This window comes from Mobula birostris, chromosome 2, assembly GCF_030028105.1.
Source record: "Mobula birostris isolate sMobBir1 chromosome 2, sMobBir1.hap1, whole genome shotgun sequence".
Classification (NCBI taxonomy): Eukaryota; Metazoa; Chordata; class Chondrichthyes; order Myliobatiformes; family Myliobatidae; genus Mobula; species Mobula birostris.
In genome coordinates this window covers 111,173,385-111,193,334 of record NC_092371.1, presented here as the reverse complement: position 1 = coordinate 111,193,334, position 19,950 = coordinate 111,173,385, and the positions used below count along the sequence as shown (strand labels likewise).

The 19,950-nt window shown below is 43.1% G+C and overlaps 1 protein-coding gene across 1 annotated transcript in view; it reads right to left on the bottom strand.

Annotated features, from left to right (window-relative positions):
* Positions 1 to 17,616, bottom strand: part of afg1lb (AFG1 like ATPase b) — a 134,296-nt gene extending 116,680 nt beyond the window's left edge. The window contains exon 1 of the mRNA XM_072277609.1: positions 17,469 to 17,616. Coding sequence (XP_072133710.1) covers positions 17,469 to 17,583 — 115 coding nt within the window. The 5' untranslated portion in view covers positions 17,584 to 17,616. The remainder of the gene's footprint in view (positions 1 to 17,468) is intronic.
* Positions 17,617 to 19,950: the final 2,334 nt, after the last annotated feature.

The following is a 19,950-nucleotide window of genomic DNA, read 5'->3' as shown; positions in this document are numbered from 1 at the left end:
GTGTGGATGAATGTGTGCCTTCGAGAACATAACCAAACCAGAAGCCATGAATGAACCAAGTGATTCTGCTGAGAGTTAGCTCTGTGGTGGTCAAGACTGATGATTCAGAATCCTAAACAACGTCCAGGTACAACATACAGAAGGGCATCGTAACAGCAAAAAGGCAATTCCGTGTGAAGTCAGAGACACCATCAGATCCATGACAACTGTGGCAGGGTTTGCACGCCATTACTTCCTAGAAGGTGAAACCTACAGCATAAGTGGCTGTAATGATGCACTGCCCCATGAACTTTTATGCACGCTTTGAAAGAGAGAATAAAACTACACTTATGGAAATTCCCCTAGAATATGGCAGCCGGCACGCCTCTGTGTGATGGTCTATGGGTTTATGGACCCAATTTCATTCTGAATGTTAATGCTTGCTTTATTGTTTGTATGATTTGATTTGATTTGTTTTTTTCTCCCTCTCTGCACATTGGGTGTCGGTCTTCTTTTAAACTGGGTTCGTTTAGGTTTCTTGTCTTGTAGCTGCCTGTTAGGTAGAAGAATCTCAGGGTTGTATAATTTATACATACTTTGCTAACAAAATGTACTTTGAACTTGTACTTTGCTGGTGATACAAGATAGGAAGGGACACCGTGAGGATGCAAAGAATCTGCAAAAGGATATACACTCAGTAGCACTTTATTAGGTACACCTGTACGTTAATGCAAATATCTAATTGGCAGCAACTCAATGCATAAAAACATGCAGACACGGTCTGTTGTTGTTCAGACTAAACATCAAAATGGGGAAGAAATGGCTTCTAAGTGACTTGACCATAGAATATTTGTTGGTGCCAGATTGGGTGGTTTGAGTATCTCAGAAACTAATGATCTCCTTGGATTTTCATGCACAACAGTCTCTGGAGTTTATGGAGAATAGCGCTAAAAACAAAAAAACATCAAGTGAGCAACAGCATCACTGAACGTACAACACATCGAACCTTGAAGTGAATGGGCCATGGCAGTAGAAGACCACAAACATACCATACACTTCGTGGCTACTTCGTTGGTGTTAGCGAGTATTCTCGAATTACGAGAATACGGCATATTAATTCAAACAAGAACCAGGCTTCCGTTCTCATTGTAAATGTAAAGAAGTTCAGCAAGCTTACAGTTTGCCTTCAATTTATTGTAAATTGCAAGGGGTAAATTGAAGTTAAAAGCACAAGCTGCTCCGCAGACTAAGATATTGCATATACATGCAAGAGCCAAACGTTAAGACAATTGGTTGATGTCAAACCAGGCAACATGGCGAAGCTACTTGCATCATTGTGACTTGAATGCAAGCTGGCAGACCAGATGGATGTTGTCACTTCGCATATCAAACATGGCTACCGGTATAGGCAGTCAGTAGTTTTTATATACTTAGCAAATTTGTGTTCTCAGAGACAGCCCTGAAACATTAATTTTGGGTGCCTGGCTCTCTGCTGACAAAAGGTTTTAGAATGTTTGCGTTAACCAGTTTCTCCCAGAGGCACTTGAACCTTCAGGGGTGTCATATCAATTACAAAGTGTCTCTCCAGTGACTTTGATCACTACCACAACATTTGGGTACAAGAGGTACCTAATAAAGTGGCCATGGAGTGAAGACAGGTCAAGTCAGCAAGCAAGTAGCTGACAATAGAGTATAAACCATGAACATGTGAAGTAGGAACAAGGATTGCAAGCAATTCAGTTATCAAATACTCTAATACTAGCAAACACAAGGAATTCTGCAGATGCTGGAAATTCAAGCAACACACATCAAAGTTGCTGGTGAATGCAGCAAGCCAGGCAACATCTCTAGGAAGAGGTATAGTCGACGTTTTGGGCTGAGACCCTTCGTCAGGACTAACTGAAGGAAGATCTAGTAAGAGATTTAGTCTAGCAGACTCTAATACTAGATCTTGTGAATCTAATGTCAGACAAAATTATTAAAAATGTAAAATCCTTAACTCATATTTTAAAAACAGGACTGGTTCAACTAATAGGTTGAGTATAATATGTTCACTTTCAGATAATTCCATAACATGCAATACAAAATATAATTTAAAAAAGACTGAAAAAAATAAAATTTCCAAATATTTAGATGTTTTTAGACTTCCAAGCTATTAGATAGAAAAATAAGCTTCTCATGAAGTTCAATAAACTGTATGAAAAGCTATTGACTCCCAGCCCCATATACTGGAACTGATGTTATAGGAATCAACATCTGTTGGTCTTGTAAATTGTTTTATCGACTTTTCATAAATTGGATCTACATCAGGAGAAATGCACAGCTCCCTAAAGAGGGGTTAATTTTTTTAAAATATAATATTGCATCATAATCCTCGCCAAAAAGTTTATTTATAACCATATGTTTATATATAGTGACAATTGTTTTGTTATCTCAAAAATAATTGTGCTTATTGTCCAATTGTTGCTTATAATGCTGTCAACAGATTATCGCTTATCTCTTTCAATCTCTCTCTCCCTTATTGCTACATTTCAGGGGATGAAGGAATTTCCAGTGTGTGTGCCTGGGTCCTAATGTTAAAGATATTTTTGTTACCTTTCTTGCTACCTTGAATTCAAAGTATGCCAATGCTATCTTGATTTCCAAAATTTTATTGGACTCTTCCTTAGCCATCTTAGGATACTTAGTAAGTAGTGGAGGTGTCCATATTCATCCCTTTACTTCATTACCTACTCAGCACAGTTTTAGCACAATAGCAACATCATTTGGCTTACCTTTGCTGAAAGATGCTCGCCAGATATTACACTAGATTATGGACCCACACAATGTGCACTATCTCATGTTCTCAAAATACATTGCCTGAGATTCAACCTGGCCAATTTTCATTTTGCTGCATCCCATGGAAAACTGCTGCGGCCTCCATCATCAAGGAACCCCATCATCCAGGCCATGCTCTCTTCTCAATACAGCCAGCAAGAAGGTGGTACAGGAGCCTCAGGACCCATACCACCAGGTTCAGGAACAGTTATTACCCCTCAGTCATCAGGCTCTTGAACCAGAGGGGATAACTTCACTTGTCCCATCACTACAACCTATGGACTCACTTTCAAGGACTTGTCTCATGTTCTCAATATTTATTTATTTAATTATTATTTCTTTTTCTCTTTCTTTTTGTATTTGCACAGTTTATTATCTTTTGCACATTGGCTGTTTATCCATTCTGTTGGGTGCAGTCATTCATTGATTCTATTGTGTTCCTTGTATTTAAGTTCAATAGGTACATTTAATGTCAGAGAAATGTATACAATATACATCCTGAAATTCTTCTTCTTCGCAAACATCCACAAAAATAAAGGAGTGCCCCAAAGAATTTACTTTGAATGCCTGCAGGAAAATGAATCTCAGTAACACACACAAAATGCTGGAGGAACTCAGCAGGCAGGTAGACGCTGCCTGGAACTGCTGAGTTCCTCCGGCATTTTGTGTGTGTTGCTCGGATTTCCAGCATCTGCAGATTTTCTCTTGTTTGTAAATAAATCTCAGTGTTGTTTTAGTGATATGCATGAACTTTGATACCAAATTAACTTTGAAGTTTGAAACTGCTGACATGCAGAAGATTTCCCTTTCATATTTAAGGTAGCACACATACATTATGGTCCAGGTTCCCAACCCGGGGTCCACGGACTCCTCTGTTAATGGTAGGGGTCCAGGGCATAAAAAAGGTTGGGAACCCCTGCATCACAGTAAAATCTACAGTTTTAGGTGGACTTAAGTACTCAAACTTAACTCAAGAGGAAGTTATTTATCTAGCTGGTCAGAATAGAAAATCTAGATTTTAAATGTATGATAAACCAATAAATCCTTGTATACAGAGGGTTCATGGTGTACTATTGTAACAAAAAGCAATTAGACACTGTATCACTGAGATTTCTATATTGCAAAGGAAATTGAATGCAAAAGCTTAAAAGCCAAACCAAGATCGTGTTGAGGTGGGGTGAAACCTCATTTGCAGCGTTGTCCAGTGTGTAATACATTTGGAACTCTCATGCCATCTCACAGAAAACCTGATGGGCTCCAAACAATGGGAGCTGCAGACAGTCCCCACAGTACCTGGACTGATGAGAACGAACAGACTCAAGAGCTCATTAACCAAAAATGCACAGTGTTTGTAGTTTGTAAAGTCGGACATGTTAGGGGTAGGGTTGGGAGAATAAAACAGCTCTACAAGCAGCTGAAGGTGCAGTCCAACAAAGAAAAACCTGTGGCCTAAGAACAGGTGGTGGGTGAACAAAAGCATAGGAAATACAGCATTGATTTTTCAGCTTTATAAACACCATTTCTGGCTCAAACATACAATAGACTACTCTGCTAAGACCCCAAAATGGAGGAGAGTGCAAGGGGAAGCATTCAGTGTCTTCTGGAAACAACACTTCGAAAAGCTCCGCAAATATGATTCTGCCCTTGGCATCAGTGTTCTGAGAACACCAGAGTCAACCTCATGCATTCCGTCCTATTCAGCTTTGCCACCATCTTGACCTGACAATGGGTCATGGAGGACATATGTTAAATAACAAAGCTTCTGGGGCGGACAGTAACCTTACTGAAGTTCTAAAACTTTATAAAGAGGAACTCCACACACAAATTCACAGATTCATTTCCCATGTGAAATAAAGTAGGCTAGAGGTAACAACAAAGGGGCCCGCCTGTTGAACGTCACAGTGAATGAGATATAAATGTCAGTGTCCTCCTCAACCATGCCTTCTTAGTGATTGAAGAACTGCTCCTTGGACTGCAGTATGTATTTCATCCATCAAGAAATACCTGACAACAGTTCCAAGAAAACCATAGGGAGCAGCATCAACAAATGCATGTACATCGCCTACTTTGACCTTACAAAAGCCTGTTACTGGGTCAACTTAATGCAACTGTGGAGAATTGTTCACAAATTTGGCTGCCTTCGGAAATTCATTTCCATTCTATCCCTGCCATACGACAGCATGCAAGGCTTGATTCTAATCCACAAACCTAATACAGATTTAATTCCAGTATAACTGGGAGGTATAATCCCCCTCTTTTCTCCATCTTTCTTGTTGTAATAATCTCCACCTTATCTCATACTACCATCAAGGCAGTTCAGGAGCCGGAAGTCACAGACTCAATGTTTTAGGAACAGCTTCGTCCCCTCCACCATCAGATTTCTGAATGGTCTATGAACACTACTTCACTATTCTGCTCTCTTTTTGCACATTATTTATCTTTTAAATATTAATGATTGTAATATAGTATTTTACATATTATTTATTATTATATGATTACAATATATTAATATATTGCACTGTACTGCTGCCCCAAAACAATAAATTTCACGATATATGTCAATGATAACAAACCTGATTCTGAATTAAGCGTCCCATTGAAGTGCAGCTAATCTACAGTTAAAAGAGAAACTGTCCAAAATCTGGTCACACCAACTTCAATCATTAAGAGGAGGTAAGCAGATAACATTTGCATTTGTACACATTCGGATGCTGAGCTCCACATCATTATTGATTCATTTACCAAAACATACAGGAGAATGAAAAATGTAAGGTGGCGCCAGCAACCAATGGCGACGTAGCAGACCGCAGATGTTCTTTTGAGCCAACTAAACAACCTGGGGTTTCTACCATCACCTGGGGGATTCGGTGAACTACAGCGCGGCCATCACTGGGGGTGTATGCTGTGTCGCTGCCTGATAGAGGAAGCCCAACCTGTGGTCGGTTCCATTACTCCACGTCAAGTACAGCATCGAGCAAGATTAAAGTCATTGAGAATGAGAGCGGAAAACAAACAGGTGTTCAGTGCCACGTCTCTACAATTGACCAGTCGCGCCACCCCCCCCATTCTTTCGCTACTACCATCACACCATGCCGCCAGGTTTGGGGGCAGTTGTTGCCCTGCAGGCATTGGGATTCTGGACAGGCTTCACTCACCTCAGTGCTGAATGGGCTCCGCTGAACTGGCTCTGTGGCTACGGCCTACAGCAGTGGTCCCCAACCACCGGGCCGCAAAGCATGTGCTACCGGGCCGCAAGGAAACGATATGATTTGGCGATATGAGTCAGTTGCACCTTTCCTCATTCCCTGTCACGCCCACTGTTGAGCTTGAATGCACGCGAGGTCATTACCCGCGCGTCGTCCATGTCAGTGCGGGAAGGAGATCAACTCCTCGAGCTTGTAAGTGACGGCGGGCTGAAAAGTATGTTTGACATAACATCTCTGCCGGCATTCTGGATCAAAGTCAAGGCTAAATATCCTGAGATAGCTATGAAAGCACTGAAAACGTTGCTTCCATTTCCAACATATCTCTGCAATGAATGCAACGAAAACTAAATTGCGGAATAGACTGGACATAAGGAACCTCCTTCAAGTATCGCTGTCTCCCATCACCCCTCGATGGGACCGTCTTGTTGCAGGGAAACAAGCCCAGGGCTCCCACTGATTCAGCAATATTGGTGTGTTGCAATGATTTTATATGTTTATACGGGGAAAATATGTGCTGTGTGTTTCATATCCAAACGTTACTTAAAATATTATGATGTTATTGACTTATAAGTGACTTATATAACCATATAACCATTACAGCACAGAAACAGGCCATCTCTGTCCTTCTAGTCCGTGCCAAACGCTACTCTCACCTAGTCCCACCGACCTGCACTCAGCCCATAACCCTCCATTCCTTTCCTGTCCATATACCTATCCAATTTTTCTTTAAACGATAATATCGAACCTGTCTCTACCACTTCCACTGGAAGTTCGTTCAACATTTACTTCAAGCTCCCCTGATAATTGACTTATCACTATATTCATGCGAGGAAAATATGCACTGTGTGTTTAATATTAAATTCGTTAGATAAACCCTTTTAAAAATGAAATTGAGTGTATTAGCCACTTATCACCTATATTCCTGTTGTGATTAACACCACCCACCCCACCCCGAACAGAATCGCCAAAAATGATTTGTAGGAAAAAAATCGGCACGTACACGCATGCGCACTGGTGCCCGCGCAAGGCTTCATGGTCATGGTAGTCTTTCAACGTATTTGACTGCTACTCTTGTCCATTGGCAACCCTAACACCCCTCCACCACCCGGGGTCGGCCGGTCCGCAAGAATACTGTCAATAATAAACCGGTCCGCAGTGCAAAAAAGGTTGGGGACCTCTGGCCTACAGCCACTGGACCTCTGGGACCCCTGGCCTACAGCCACTGGACCTCTGGACTGGCTTCACTGGGCTCAGCGCTGGACTGGCTCTGTGGCTGTGCACTCACTTTCAAGGACTCTGCAGTTAATGTTCTGTGTGTTGTTTTTTTGCATGATTTGTTCTTTTTTCCCCCCAACCATTGGGTGTTGGACGGCCTTTGTTGTGTGGGTGTGCTTTTTTTAAAAAGTGGGTATTCTTGTGTTTCTTTGTTTTGTGGCTGCCTGCAATAAGACGAACCTCAAGGTTGTATGCAGTACACATACTTTGATAACAAATGTACTTTGAACTCTGAATAGGCTCACTCTGAACATCGGCAAAACAAAGGTCCTGCCCCTGTACATCTCCTCTGCACCTACTTCCAGGCACCTTAAAACTGTGCCCTCTCATGTTAGCCATTAAACTGTGCCCTCTCGTGTTAGCCATAAACTGTGCCCTCTCGTGTTAGCCATTAAACTGTGCCCTCTCGTGTTAGCCATTAAACTGTACAACACCAATCTGCAACAATGTAGTTCCACACCAAGACCTGGCAAAATGAAGACAACCTTCAAATCTCAGGGACTACCCCTCAACAAAGGTAGAGTACACCACTGTCTACTGTACACCAGTACAATCTATTCCTGAGGAAAAGAACACTCAAAAATCAAGACTTCACCATTCCTGGCAAAAAGCTGAGTGGGCTAAAGTGATCAATGTTCCCTGCAGACTCGGTGATATTATCTTCTGTAGATAGTATTCTCAAAGTCACCAAAATGGCCTTTGCAAACTCCTCCAAATCCACAAGCAGGATAGGTAAGTGAATCAATGTTAGTGTGCTCAGTCAGGCCAACACCCACATCATCCAGGCTGAAATTACAACCCATCTATTGCTTCGGCTGAACATATACCTGACATCAGACTCCCAAATCAGGAACTCTACTCCAAGCCTTGTCACAGCAAGATTATCAGGAGTGCTGAAATGCTCCAGATACATTATCAATGTCTCTTTTGCAAAAATAAAACATTGCTACTCATGCACGAGGAATCCATGGTCCATAACATAAAAATAATGGGGGAGTATCAGGGACTGCATTGAGAATCTCAAGTCTCTTCACGGGAATCACATGGAAACTTAGAACAGTGCAGGGACCTTACCACCCTCACAGGACCCACCCATCCACACCCAACAAGCAGAGCATGTGGATCCTACATTGTTCGTGGAGTTTAGAAAATTGCGGCCCAAATACTGGCAAAAGTGACTGAAGGGCCCAACTAGTTTATTCCGATCAAGATGCCATTCAAAGACGTCAATTTGCCTGAGTTTAGTCCACAACTTTCTAAACCTTTCCTGCCCATGTACAACATTGTGCAAAAGTCTTAAACACATATAAAAAAAAATTCTGTAAAGATGCTTTCAAAAAGTATGAAAAGAAAAGTGTCGAAATATCCCTGTCAGTCCCAGATTCACCACAACTCATAATTACCCCATAAGGGAGTCGCACTGCTTGCCCCATCAATAATTCGTAGGGGCTGAGACCCAGCCTGCGGTTTGGAGGTTGCTCAGAATCCCATTAAGATTCCTGGTAATGCATCAACCCATGTCTTTCCTGTCTCAGTTACAGCTTCAGCTAAGGTATTCTTGATTGTTCAGTTCATCTTTTCTTTCACTCTGAGGGTGGTAGGGTACACGGAACCGTTGTCAAACCCCTAACAGTCGGCACAGTTCCTGAATCACTTTCCCTGTGAAATGTGCTCCTCGCTACAAGTCCATCTGGACTGGAGTTCCCCACCTTGGGAGGATCTCCTGAACTAGAACCTGTGCAGTGGGGTTGGCAGTGCAGTCTCTTGTTGGGAAAGCTTCTACCCACCGGGTGAAGTGATCCATAATTGCTAGACAGTAGCTTTTCCTCCTGCTTTCTGGCATCTGGATGTTATCCCAGGGTCCCCTCAGCCATGACTGGTTTGCCAGCTGGAGCTTTATGCCCTTACCAGGATTATGCTGGGCACAAATGATACAACAGTGGCAGAATTTCTCAATATCCCCACCCATCCCTGGCCACCACCAGTCTTGCCAGAGGGTTATGATCATGCTCTGCCTTCCCTAATGCATCACCCCATGATATAACTTCAGAAGTATGTGCTTAATACATTTAGGGACCACCGTGACTTCTTCCCCATGGGTCCTGCTCCTATCTGGTCCCTCCTTTGCTCCTTTTCTCCTCCATTTCTCCTTCTCTTCTGCCTCCACCTCTTCATATAATTTTACTAAACTGGCTTCAGACATTTCTTCCTGCACACGAGCAATTTCAATCGCCTCTTGTTCTTCTGCTGCCATCTTTGCACTGATGTCCACCCACTCATTTCCTTTTTGATCCTTACTCTCTCCCGTTTCTGGTGAGCCTTTACTTTATTCACTGCCGCCTCTGCTGACAGAGTCACTGCTTCCATCAGTTGTTGTATCAGGTGCCCATGCTGAATACCTGCACCCGTTGAGGTTACAAATCCTCTTCGTGCCCATGCCATCAGATAATCATGCACCACCCCAAAGGCACTGTCTGTGTATATATTTGCTCACCTGTCTTCACTGTAGCGCAATGCTTATATCAGGACCACCAGTTCCACCGGCTGAGCTCAGCAACCCCCTGGCAGTGCTCCTGAAGCTAATTCTTCACCAGTTCCCTTCACTATCATTACTGTCCAGTGAACAGTTGTCAGTGTTTCGGTTTTTATAGGATCCTGCTTATGGGGTTTCTGCAGGATTTAACTGGGTTTATCTTCACTCAACCACAATCTTGCTTGTGTCTAGCCCACACTGCTGGGAACTGCTGTCCAAGTAGCTCACAGACACCAGCCTGGCTCTAGACTCTGATGATTGGAGTGGCTGCGGCAGCACAGGCTTAGTTGTGTATTCCGCTGGCTGTACGTGGTCGCTGCCCCTAGCCTGTCTATATTATCTCCCTCTTTCCTGAATCTATTGTGGCCCCTGCTTCTCTTAGGATGTCTAGTCCAAGGACAGTACCCTCGTTATTTGGGCAGACCAAGAAACACACTGGAAGCTGCACCTTGCCATTTTTGAGGATCTGAGACCTGATTCTTCTTCCTTTCAACATACACAACATCTGCAGATTTTCTTCTGTTTCCTTCTGCTTTCACCGTTTTCACTCCTACGCCTGTAATATACATAGTCTGCCTGGTTGTTGCCAAGGGTACGTCAGTTACTGATACTGAGGTCCCTGTGTCAGCTAACACATCACATTGCCAGCCGCTAACAGTGCTGTCGTGTACATCCACGGGCCACCAGTGCTGGCACCACCACCTCTTTTTCAGCCCTGAAAGCCATCTTCACCAGCTCTGTGATCTGATCAGCAGTCAGTCTGGTCAGACTGGGTGCTGATGGGATGAGAGATTACCGGTCTGCTGTGACTTTCACCTGCTTAGCTTTCCCCTTTTTTGGACACTGCCTCCAACCATATCCTGTTAGGCCACAGCTGTAGCATATCAACTCCTTTACTGTTCAGTGCCCGGTCTGGCAGTCCTTTACTATCAGCCCTGGTTTCTGGCACACAAAGCCAACCCTCTGTGATGTTACGGCAGCTCCATACACGATAATTACCTTACAATTTCTCTTGCACTTTCTTTGGTCTATCTCACAGGCCCATGAAACTATTGCTGAATAGGTCATCCCAACTGCTGTCCCTAAATCTACAATTTCCTTTTCTGTTGAGCTCAGGCATTCCCTCATCGTTTTTAGGAAGACTGGGTCCCTACCTGAATACTCCTCATACACTCAATATTTATGTTCTGCATAATCCATGGCCGTCTATCAGCTTTCTGAATCAGTGACATTGTCCTTCCCCAGTTCCTCTCATCTCCTCCCAGTCGCTGCCTCACTTCCCCTTTAAAAGAGCACTATCTTTCTTCATTGCTGGCAGTCTCAGTAGTTGCCCATGTACCGTCCCGCAATCCCTGGGCCATACTGTCCCACATATTCCTTGGGCACTTGTTTTTACCAACACGTGTATATCTTTAGGATGCATCTGGCAAATTTCAACCATTTCCTCAAGCTTGAATTCCAAATTCCCACAGGCAACTTTAAGTGAGGGCAACACTGACAAAGTGTGCTGTTTCTCCCTGGAGGTGAAGAGCTTATGAATGGTCATAATAAGGATCGAGGGCTAGCTCAGATCATCAGGATTCTCCACCTGACGTTCCTGACCTCAATAGGTGCCATCCTGAAAGATACATCTGGGTAAAACCTCTCCCTGAAATATCTCTACAGCAGTTCCCATACAATGCAAAACATAAATGAAGGATATAAGTTAAACAGTAAATACTTAAAACAGCAGAATATATACGCCGCAATCTGTCACTTATGTGCATCCAAACTCATGATGCCTGCTGTACCCCTTTGCATCACACTCGCAAAGCACGTATGCTAAAATACAACTCCCAGAACAAGGCTACACGCTCCCCTCTGGCGATCCCAACCTTCAATAACCACCCTTCACAACTGGTGGCTCCGTCTCACCAAATTAACACACAAGGTTTTGTCTCTTACATAAACATAAATGCACACACACTACTTTTATATCCACCAGTTCAGCTCTTGCATTCCCGTGTACCGCCAAGTGTGAGTGCTAATTTTTAAAATACTCACCCACTTAGAATGCTAAGATCATTGGCCCACAATGGGTCACAAGAAGGCATCCTATGCCTGACACCAAATGTTGTTGCATGAATGAAGTCACCAGAGAAAAGTACTGGTAGATATGAAGCAGCCTCTTTATTTGATGAAACAAGATACAAAAGGCATCATACTGAGACCCTTTTGGTGGAAAGGTCTGGCTGGCCCAAAGCTACCTGACATTTTATGTGCTAAACATCAAAGGACAATTCCATATTTACAATGCATCCACAATAACTTCTTTGAAACTACACACAAACTTCAAACCTCCCAATTCACACCCTGCACCACAGACATCTAAATGAATTTTAATCAGCATTATCTGGTCTGTGATTCAAGGCTTTTTGGAACCCATTGTTCAGAGCTGCATTTTAAATTTAATCTACAATCTATCTTCAGATTTGAAGATTGGTGGCTGAAGTTATTTGCTAAACATGCTAAACCCAAAAATTGCTCTAACACTCTGAAGTTCATAGAGTTCATAGAGTTTAGAAAATCGTGGCCCAAATACTAGCAAATGTGACTTAATGGCCCAACTAGTTTATGCTGATCAAAATGCCATTCAAAGAAGTCCCATTTGCCAGAGTTTGGCCCATAACGTTTTAAACCTTTCCTACTCATGTGCAGTATTGTGCAAAAGTCTTAGATTCATGTAAAAAAAAATCTGTAAAGTGAACACGAGGAGTTCTGCAGATGCTGGAAATTCAAGCAACACACATCAAAGTTGCTGGTCTCCATCAAACTCTGCTCTCAAATGCATCTCCCCCATTTCACGCACATCTGCTCGCACTCCAACCTCCCACCACCCCACTAGGAATAGAGTTCCCCTGGTCCTCACCTACCACCCCACCAGCCTCCGGGTCCAACATATTATTCTCCGTAACTTCCGCCACCTCCAACGGGATCCCACCACTAAGCACATCTTTCCCTCCCCCCCCCCCGCTTTCCGCAGGGATCGCTCCCTATGCGACTCCCTTGTCCATTCATCCCCCCATCTCTTCCCACTGATCTCCCTCCTGGCACTTATCCTTGTAAGCAGAACAAGCGCTACACATGCCCTTACACTTCCTCCCTTACCACCATTCAGGGCCCCAAACAGTCCTTCCAGGTGAGGTGACACTTCACCTGTGAGTCAGCTGGGGTGATATACTGCGTCCGGTGCTCCTGATGTGGCCTTCTATATATTGGTGAGACCCGACGCAGACTGGGAGATCGTTTCGCTAAACACCTACGCTCTGTCCACCAGAGAAAGCAGGATCTCCCAGTGGCCACACATTTTAATTCCACATCCCATTCCCATTCTGATATGTCTATCCACGGCCTCCTCTACTGTAAAGATGGAGCCACACTCAGGTTGGAGGAAAACACCTTATATTCCGTCTGGGTAGCTTCCAACCTGATGGCATGAACATTGACTTCTCTAACTTCCGCTAATGCCCCACCTCCCCCTCGTACCCCATCCATTATTTATTTATATACACACATTCTTTCTCCCTCTCTCTCCTTTTTCTCCCTCTGTCCCTCTGACTATACCCCTTGCCCATCCTCTGGGTTTTTCCCCCCTCCCCCTTTTCTTTCTCCCTGGGCCTCCTGTCCCATAACCCTCTCATATCCCTTTTGCCAATCATCTGTCCAGCTCTTGGCTCCATCCCTCCCCCTCCTGTCTTCTCCGATCATTTCGGATCTCTCCCTCCCCCTCCCACTTTCAAATCTCTTACTCACTCTTCCTTCAGTTAGTCCTGACGAAGGGTCTCGGCATGAAACATCGACTGTACCTCTTCCTAGAGATGCTGCCTGGCCTGCTGCATTCACCAGCAACTTTGATGTGTGCTGTCTGTAAAGTGAAGGTGCTTTCAAAGATAATGGAAAGTTTCTAAGTAACAAAATATTTACTATAAAGAGCAGTATACAGTAAAAAGCTTAAATCAAATCAATATTTGATGTGACTATCCTTTGCATTTAAAACTGCATCAATTATCTTGGTTACACTGTTGTTCAGTTTTAAAAGAAAATCGGTTTGTAGGTTGTTCCAAGCATCTTGGGGAACTTGCCACAGTTCTTCTGCAGACCTTGATTTTGTTGCTTGCTTCTGTCTCTATAGATAACCCCAGACAGTCTTGATGTGGCTGAGATCAAGGCTCTGTGGAGGCCATACAATTTGAAACCATATTAAAAATCTAGGGTGCCTAAGACTTTTGCACAGTTACATAATTGTCCAATTGTCCCTTGAAACTTTGTACTTGGCTCAACCACTTCCTCCGGCAGCACATTCCACATACATATCATGCTTTGTGTAAAAGTAAGTTGCCCCCAAGTTCCTAATAAATCTTTGCCCTCTCACCTTAAACCTATTACTTCTTATTCTTGATTCCCAATCCAGGGATAAAGACTGAGTGGATTTACCCTGTCTATGCCCCTCATGATTTTATACACCTCTGTGAGATCACCTCTCAGTCTCCTATTAGTCTCTAAAGTCCTTGCCTATCCAAACTCTCCCTATAACCCAGTTCCTCAAGTGCTGGCAACATCCAGAAAAAAAATTCTGCATTTGATCCAGTTTAATAACATCTTTCTTATAGTAGCGTGACCAAAACTGGACACAATATTCCAAGTACAGCCTCACCAGTGTCCTGTACCACTGAACCACAATCTCCCAGTTTTTATACTCAGTGCCCTGACTTATGAATGCCAGAATATCAAAAGCCCTCTTTATCACCCTGTGTACCTGTGACATCACTTTCAGGGAACCACGTACTTGTTCTCCAGTATTCATCTGTTCTGCAACACTCCCATTCACTGTGAAATATCAACCTGGATTGATCTCATCAACCAGCTCAGAACCCACAAAACTGAAATGCAAACGAGTTATTCTTGACCCAAAGGACTGAAAATGAAAGTGCTTTATTGCAAGGAAACTGCAGTTCAAAATATTATAAATCCAGCTGAGCTTTTATAGGAGACACAAGAAACTGCAGATGCTGGAATCTGGAACAACAAACAATCTCTGGATCAAGCAGCATCTGTTGGGGGGCAGGGGAGTAATTACCAATGTTTGGGGTTGAAACCCTGTGGCAGGAGATTTTTAAGGACTTTGACGATATCACATTTGGAGTAATATAGCAGCTTTGGTCTGTATTCTAAAAGGGGTGTATACTTCCTCCAGAGACAGTGGAATTTAGAGTCACTAGACTGATTCTTGGGAATGAAATAGTTGAAGTTGCAACAGTTAGCTTCACAGAGATTTAATAATACAGTGTAAGACTTGACAAAAGCCACAAAAACAAATTTTGTCAAGTGACCAGATCTTACACAAAGTGACCAAAGCTTACTCAAAGAATGATGTTTTAAGGAACAAAGTGGAGAGAAATAGATTGGTTTAACACAGAAGCTCCAGGCACAAAGCCCGAACAGAGAAAAAAAAACAGCTATCAACAGGAAGTAGGAAAATCAGGGATACTCTGGAAAGTGAAACTGAAGAAACAGTTACAGCTGAACAAGGATTATAGATGAGTGATAGCGCTCATTATTACACATATCAGAAGGTGAAGGCCGGATTCAAAGTCAAAGTCGACTTTAGTGCTATATGCACAATTAAATGTCTGCACGGATGCAATGAAAACCATACTTGCATAAATGCAAACATGAGGAAATCTGCAGACGCTGGAATTTCAAGCAACACACATAAAAGTTGCAGGTGAACGCAGAAGGCCAGGTAGCATCTTGAGGAAGAGGTACAGTCGACGTTTCGGACCGAGACCCTTTGTCAGGACTAACTAAAAGAAGAGCTAGTAAGAGATTTGAAAGTGGGAGGGGGAGGGATGGAGCCAGGAGCTGGACAGTTGATTGGCAAAAGGGATATGAGAGGTCATATTTGCATAAAACTTGTTTAAATATACCAAGCTAAGAATTTTGAAGACAATAACCTTCAAGAATGGTTTTCATTTTAATAAGTGCCGATTTACCCAGAAAGAAGTGCTGCCTACAATTCTCAACGAGCAACAGAATCAGAATGCTGACTATCCAACCGTGGTACTGGGTGCAAACTATCAAATGTAAAACTTATCTACGTAACCATAAGAATGCCTTTCTTCTAAACACATTATCCTTGAAATAAAATGAATAGATCATACTACATAATCTGATACTGGATCCACACATTTCAGTGCTTCTCAAGTCTTCAATTCTACACAAATCATCAATTACCTGGGTGTCCTTTACACTTGCGAACTGGAAATGACATTAAACAATTTATAGCACTTAGGAAGCTCATAGTGTCCAGTTCATTGAGAATAATCCCAGTCAATCATACTACTTAGTTATATTGAGTATTTAGACTACATGACTATAATCAATATGGGGATACGGTTCAAACATTAGAGGTGCAGAGTGACTTGGGAGTCCTCATGCAAGAATCTCAGAAGGTTAACTTACAGGTTGAGTCTGTGGTAAAGAAGATAAGTACAATGTTGGCATTTATTTCAAGGGGAACAGAATATAAAAGCAAGGAGATAATGCAAGGCTTTATGAGACACTCGTCAGGCCGCACTTGGGAGTACCGTCAACGGTTTTAGAGGCCATACCTCAGAAAGCATGTGTTGTCATTGGAGAGAGTCCAGAGGAGGTCCACAAGGATGATCCTGGAAATGAAGGGGTGAACCTGTGAGGAGGGTTTGGCAGCTTTGGGCCTGTACTCACTGGAATTTAGAACAATGTGGGGGGGGGGGGTCTCATTGAAACTTACTGAATGTTTAAGGGACTAAATAGGGTGGAAGTGGAGAGTATGTTTCCTATAGTCAGGTTATCCAGAACTTGAGTGCACAGCTCTAAATTGAGGGGTGACCTTTTAGAACAGAGGCAAGGAGGATTTTTTTTTGCTGGAGAGTAGTGAATCTGTGAAATGCTCTGCCACAGACTGCAGTGGAGGCCAAGTCCGCAGGTATATTTAAGGCTGAAGTTGATCATTTCCTGATCAGTCAGGGCATCAAAGGATATGACAAGAAGGCAGGTATATGGGGTTGAGTGGGATCCAGGATCAGCTATGATGGGCTGAATGGCCTAATTCTGCTCCTATGTTTTATGGTCTTATAATACAGCAGCATTAGAGTTAATGCTCATGTATCATCAGATGACCTTTAAGTCAACCATTTGGCCCATCGAGTCTGTTCTGCCATTCAATCATGGCTGATTTTTCCACCCACCCCCCCCCGTTCTTTCGTCTTCTCTCTATATCCCCTAACCCCACCCACCCCCTTGCCAATCAAGAAACTATCAATCTATGATTTAAGTATATACGACAATGAATTCCACATATTCGCCAACCTTTAGCTGAAGAAATTCCTCCTCACTTCAGTCCTAAAGGGGCATTCCTTTGAACACACTTCCAGGCAGTAAATTCCAGACCCCAAGCGCCCAAAGTATACATTTGTCAACAAGCAAGTTGTGGTCCCCGCCACCACGGTTTAAAAAAAGCCGAGTTAAAGCCCTTTCCTAATCTTTCCCTTCCCGCGTCCCCGGCCTCGGAACCCCGAACCCCGAGCCCGCCCAGTTCCACGATTCGCCTTCCGGCAGCTGACTGTGATCGCACTCACCCCTCATACAAGCAAGGCTGGTCAGCCGCAACTTGTATCTGAACCAACGACCTTCGCCATTCAACAGACCGGCCCAGCGGCCGATAGCAACCAAGGGCGTCCTGCTGGTCGCCATCTTCGCAAATGTCAACAACAATTAACTTTATTTCAACGCACAGAACTCCGGCGCTTCGCGTCCAGATTCCTGCATCTGCTGTGCTAGAGTGAAAGGCGTTGAATGCTTGGCGTGATCTCTAGCCGCTTGTAGGCAGCTAATGAGGGGAAGTCTGATCGCCGATATTCTCGGGCTAAGAAAGTGATAATTATTTGTTAAAACGAAAAATTGTTTTTTTTATTGACACCGAACAGATAGAACCTTCATCAGAACTGTTCTGTTAACGTCCACTCTATTTTCATTGTCTACAGATGCTGTCTGATCTTATGAGTGTTTCCAGAAGTTTCTATTTTTATTACAAATGCCTGACTAACCTGCTATAATGTCACTTTGCTTTGTGAGAAATCTGAAACAGTTCTTTTTAAAACATTCTCACAGAAGACCGCACCATACACTTTGTGAATCTTCCTATGCAATAGAAATTCTCAAATTTTGCTAGTAATTTTATCGTATTAGGTAGTGCTGTACTGGGACTCAGCACTGATTCCAGCAGTACACCACTTGTCACGGTCCTCCACTCCGAATAATACCCCTTCGTCCTCTCACAAGCAAGAGAAAACCTGCAGATGCTGGAAATCCAAAGCAACACATGCAAAATGCTGGAGGAACTCAGCAGGTCGGGCAACATCTGTGGAAAAAAGTACAGTAGATATTTCGGACAAAGACCCTTCGGCGGGACCCTACAACCTCTGACATCTTCCACCAAAGTTCAAGGTAAATTTATTGTCAAAGTACAATGTCACCAAATACTAATTAATTTTCTTGCAGGCATTCACAACAGAATCAATAGAAAACTACACACAAAGACTGACAAACAGCCAATGTACAAAATTATAAATAAATAAATAATACTGAGAACAGAGGTTGTGGATTCTTTGAAAATACGTCCAAAGGTTGTGTAATTGTTTATTGCTGAGGTGAGTGAAGTTAACCACGCTGCTTCAGGAACCTGAAGGTAATGATTGCTCCTGAACCTAGTGTTATGGGTACTAAGGCTCCTGTACCTCCCTCCCAATAGCAGCAGTGAGGACAGAAGATGGCCTGGATGGTGGAGGTCCCAGCTGATGATGGAGGAAATGTTGTTGCCAATTTGTATTAACTGGGGTCTGTATGTGAGGATGGCGAGGATCCAGTTGCAGAAGGAAGTATTGAGGACTAGGTCTTGGGGATTAATGATTAGTTTCAATGGTATGATGGTGTTGAGTGCTGAGCTGTAGTCAATGAAGAGCATTTTGATGTCCAGATGTTCCAGGGCTAAGTGAAGAGGCAATGAAATGGCATCTGCCGTTGTGACATCAGGCAATTAGAGCAATACCAGGTCTCTCCTCAGTCAGGAGTTGACATATTTCAAGGCCAACTTCTCAAAGCACTTCATCACGGTGGGTGTAAGAGCTACTGGATGATAATCATTGAGGCAGTGTACCAAGGTTTTATTGGGCACCAGTACAATTGTGAAACCTGCTCGAACCAAGCCAATTTTGTATCCAATTTGCTGGCTCACTTTGGATACTATTCCAGACCAGTGTACCATGCAGAAACTTAACAAAGGCCTTGCTATAGTCCAGATACAGTAGAAAATGTCTACCAGTGTGTGCTCATTAATCCTCTTGGTCACCTCTTACAAAACGGAAATGTGACAATGATAAAAAATGGATTAATGTTGGATCAGTGTAAATGGTCAGTATGCACCCAATGGGTCATTAATGTAGGATCGGTGCAAATGATCAGCATGAACCCAATGGGTCATTAATGAAGGATCAGTGTAAATGGTCAGCATGGAGTCAATGGGTCATTAATGGCTCAGTGTAAATGGTCAGTGTGGACTCAATGGGTCATTAATGGATCAGTGTAAATGGTCATCATGAGTGGGTCATTAATGGATTGGTGTAAATGGTCAGCATGGACCAAATGGGTCATTAATAGATCATTGTAAATGGTCAGTATGGACTCGATGGGTCATTAATGGATCAGTGTAAATGGTCAGTATGGACCCAATGAGTCATTAATGGAGCAGTGTAAATGATCAGCATGGACCAAATGGGTCATTAATGGATCAGTGTAAATGGTCAGTATGGACCCAATGAATCATTAATGGATCAGTGTAAATGGTCAGCATGGACCCAATGATTCATTAATGGATCAGTGTAAATGGTCAGTGTGGCCTCAATGGGTCATAAATGGATCAGTGTAAATGGTCAGTGTGGCCTCAATGGGTCATAAATGGATCAGTGTAAATGGTCAGTGTGGACTCAATGGGTCATTAATGGATCAATGTAAATGGTCAGCATGGACTCAATGGGTCATAAATGGATCAGTGTAAATGGTCAG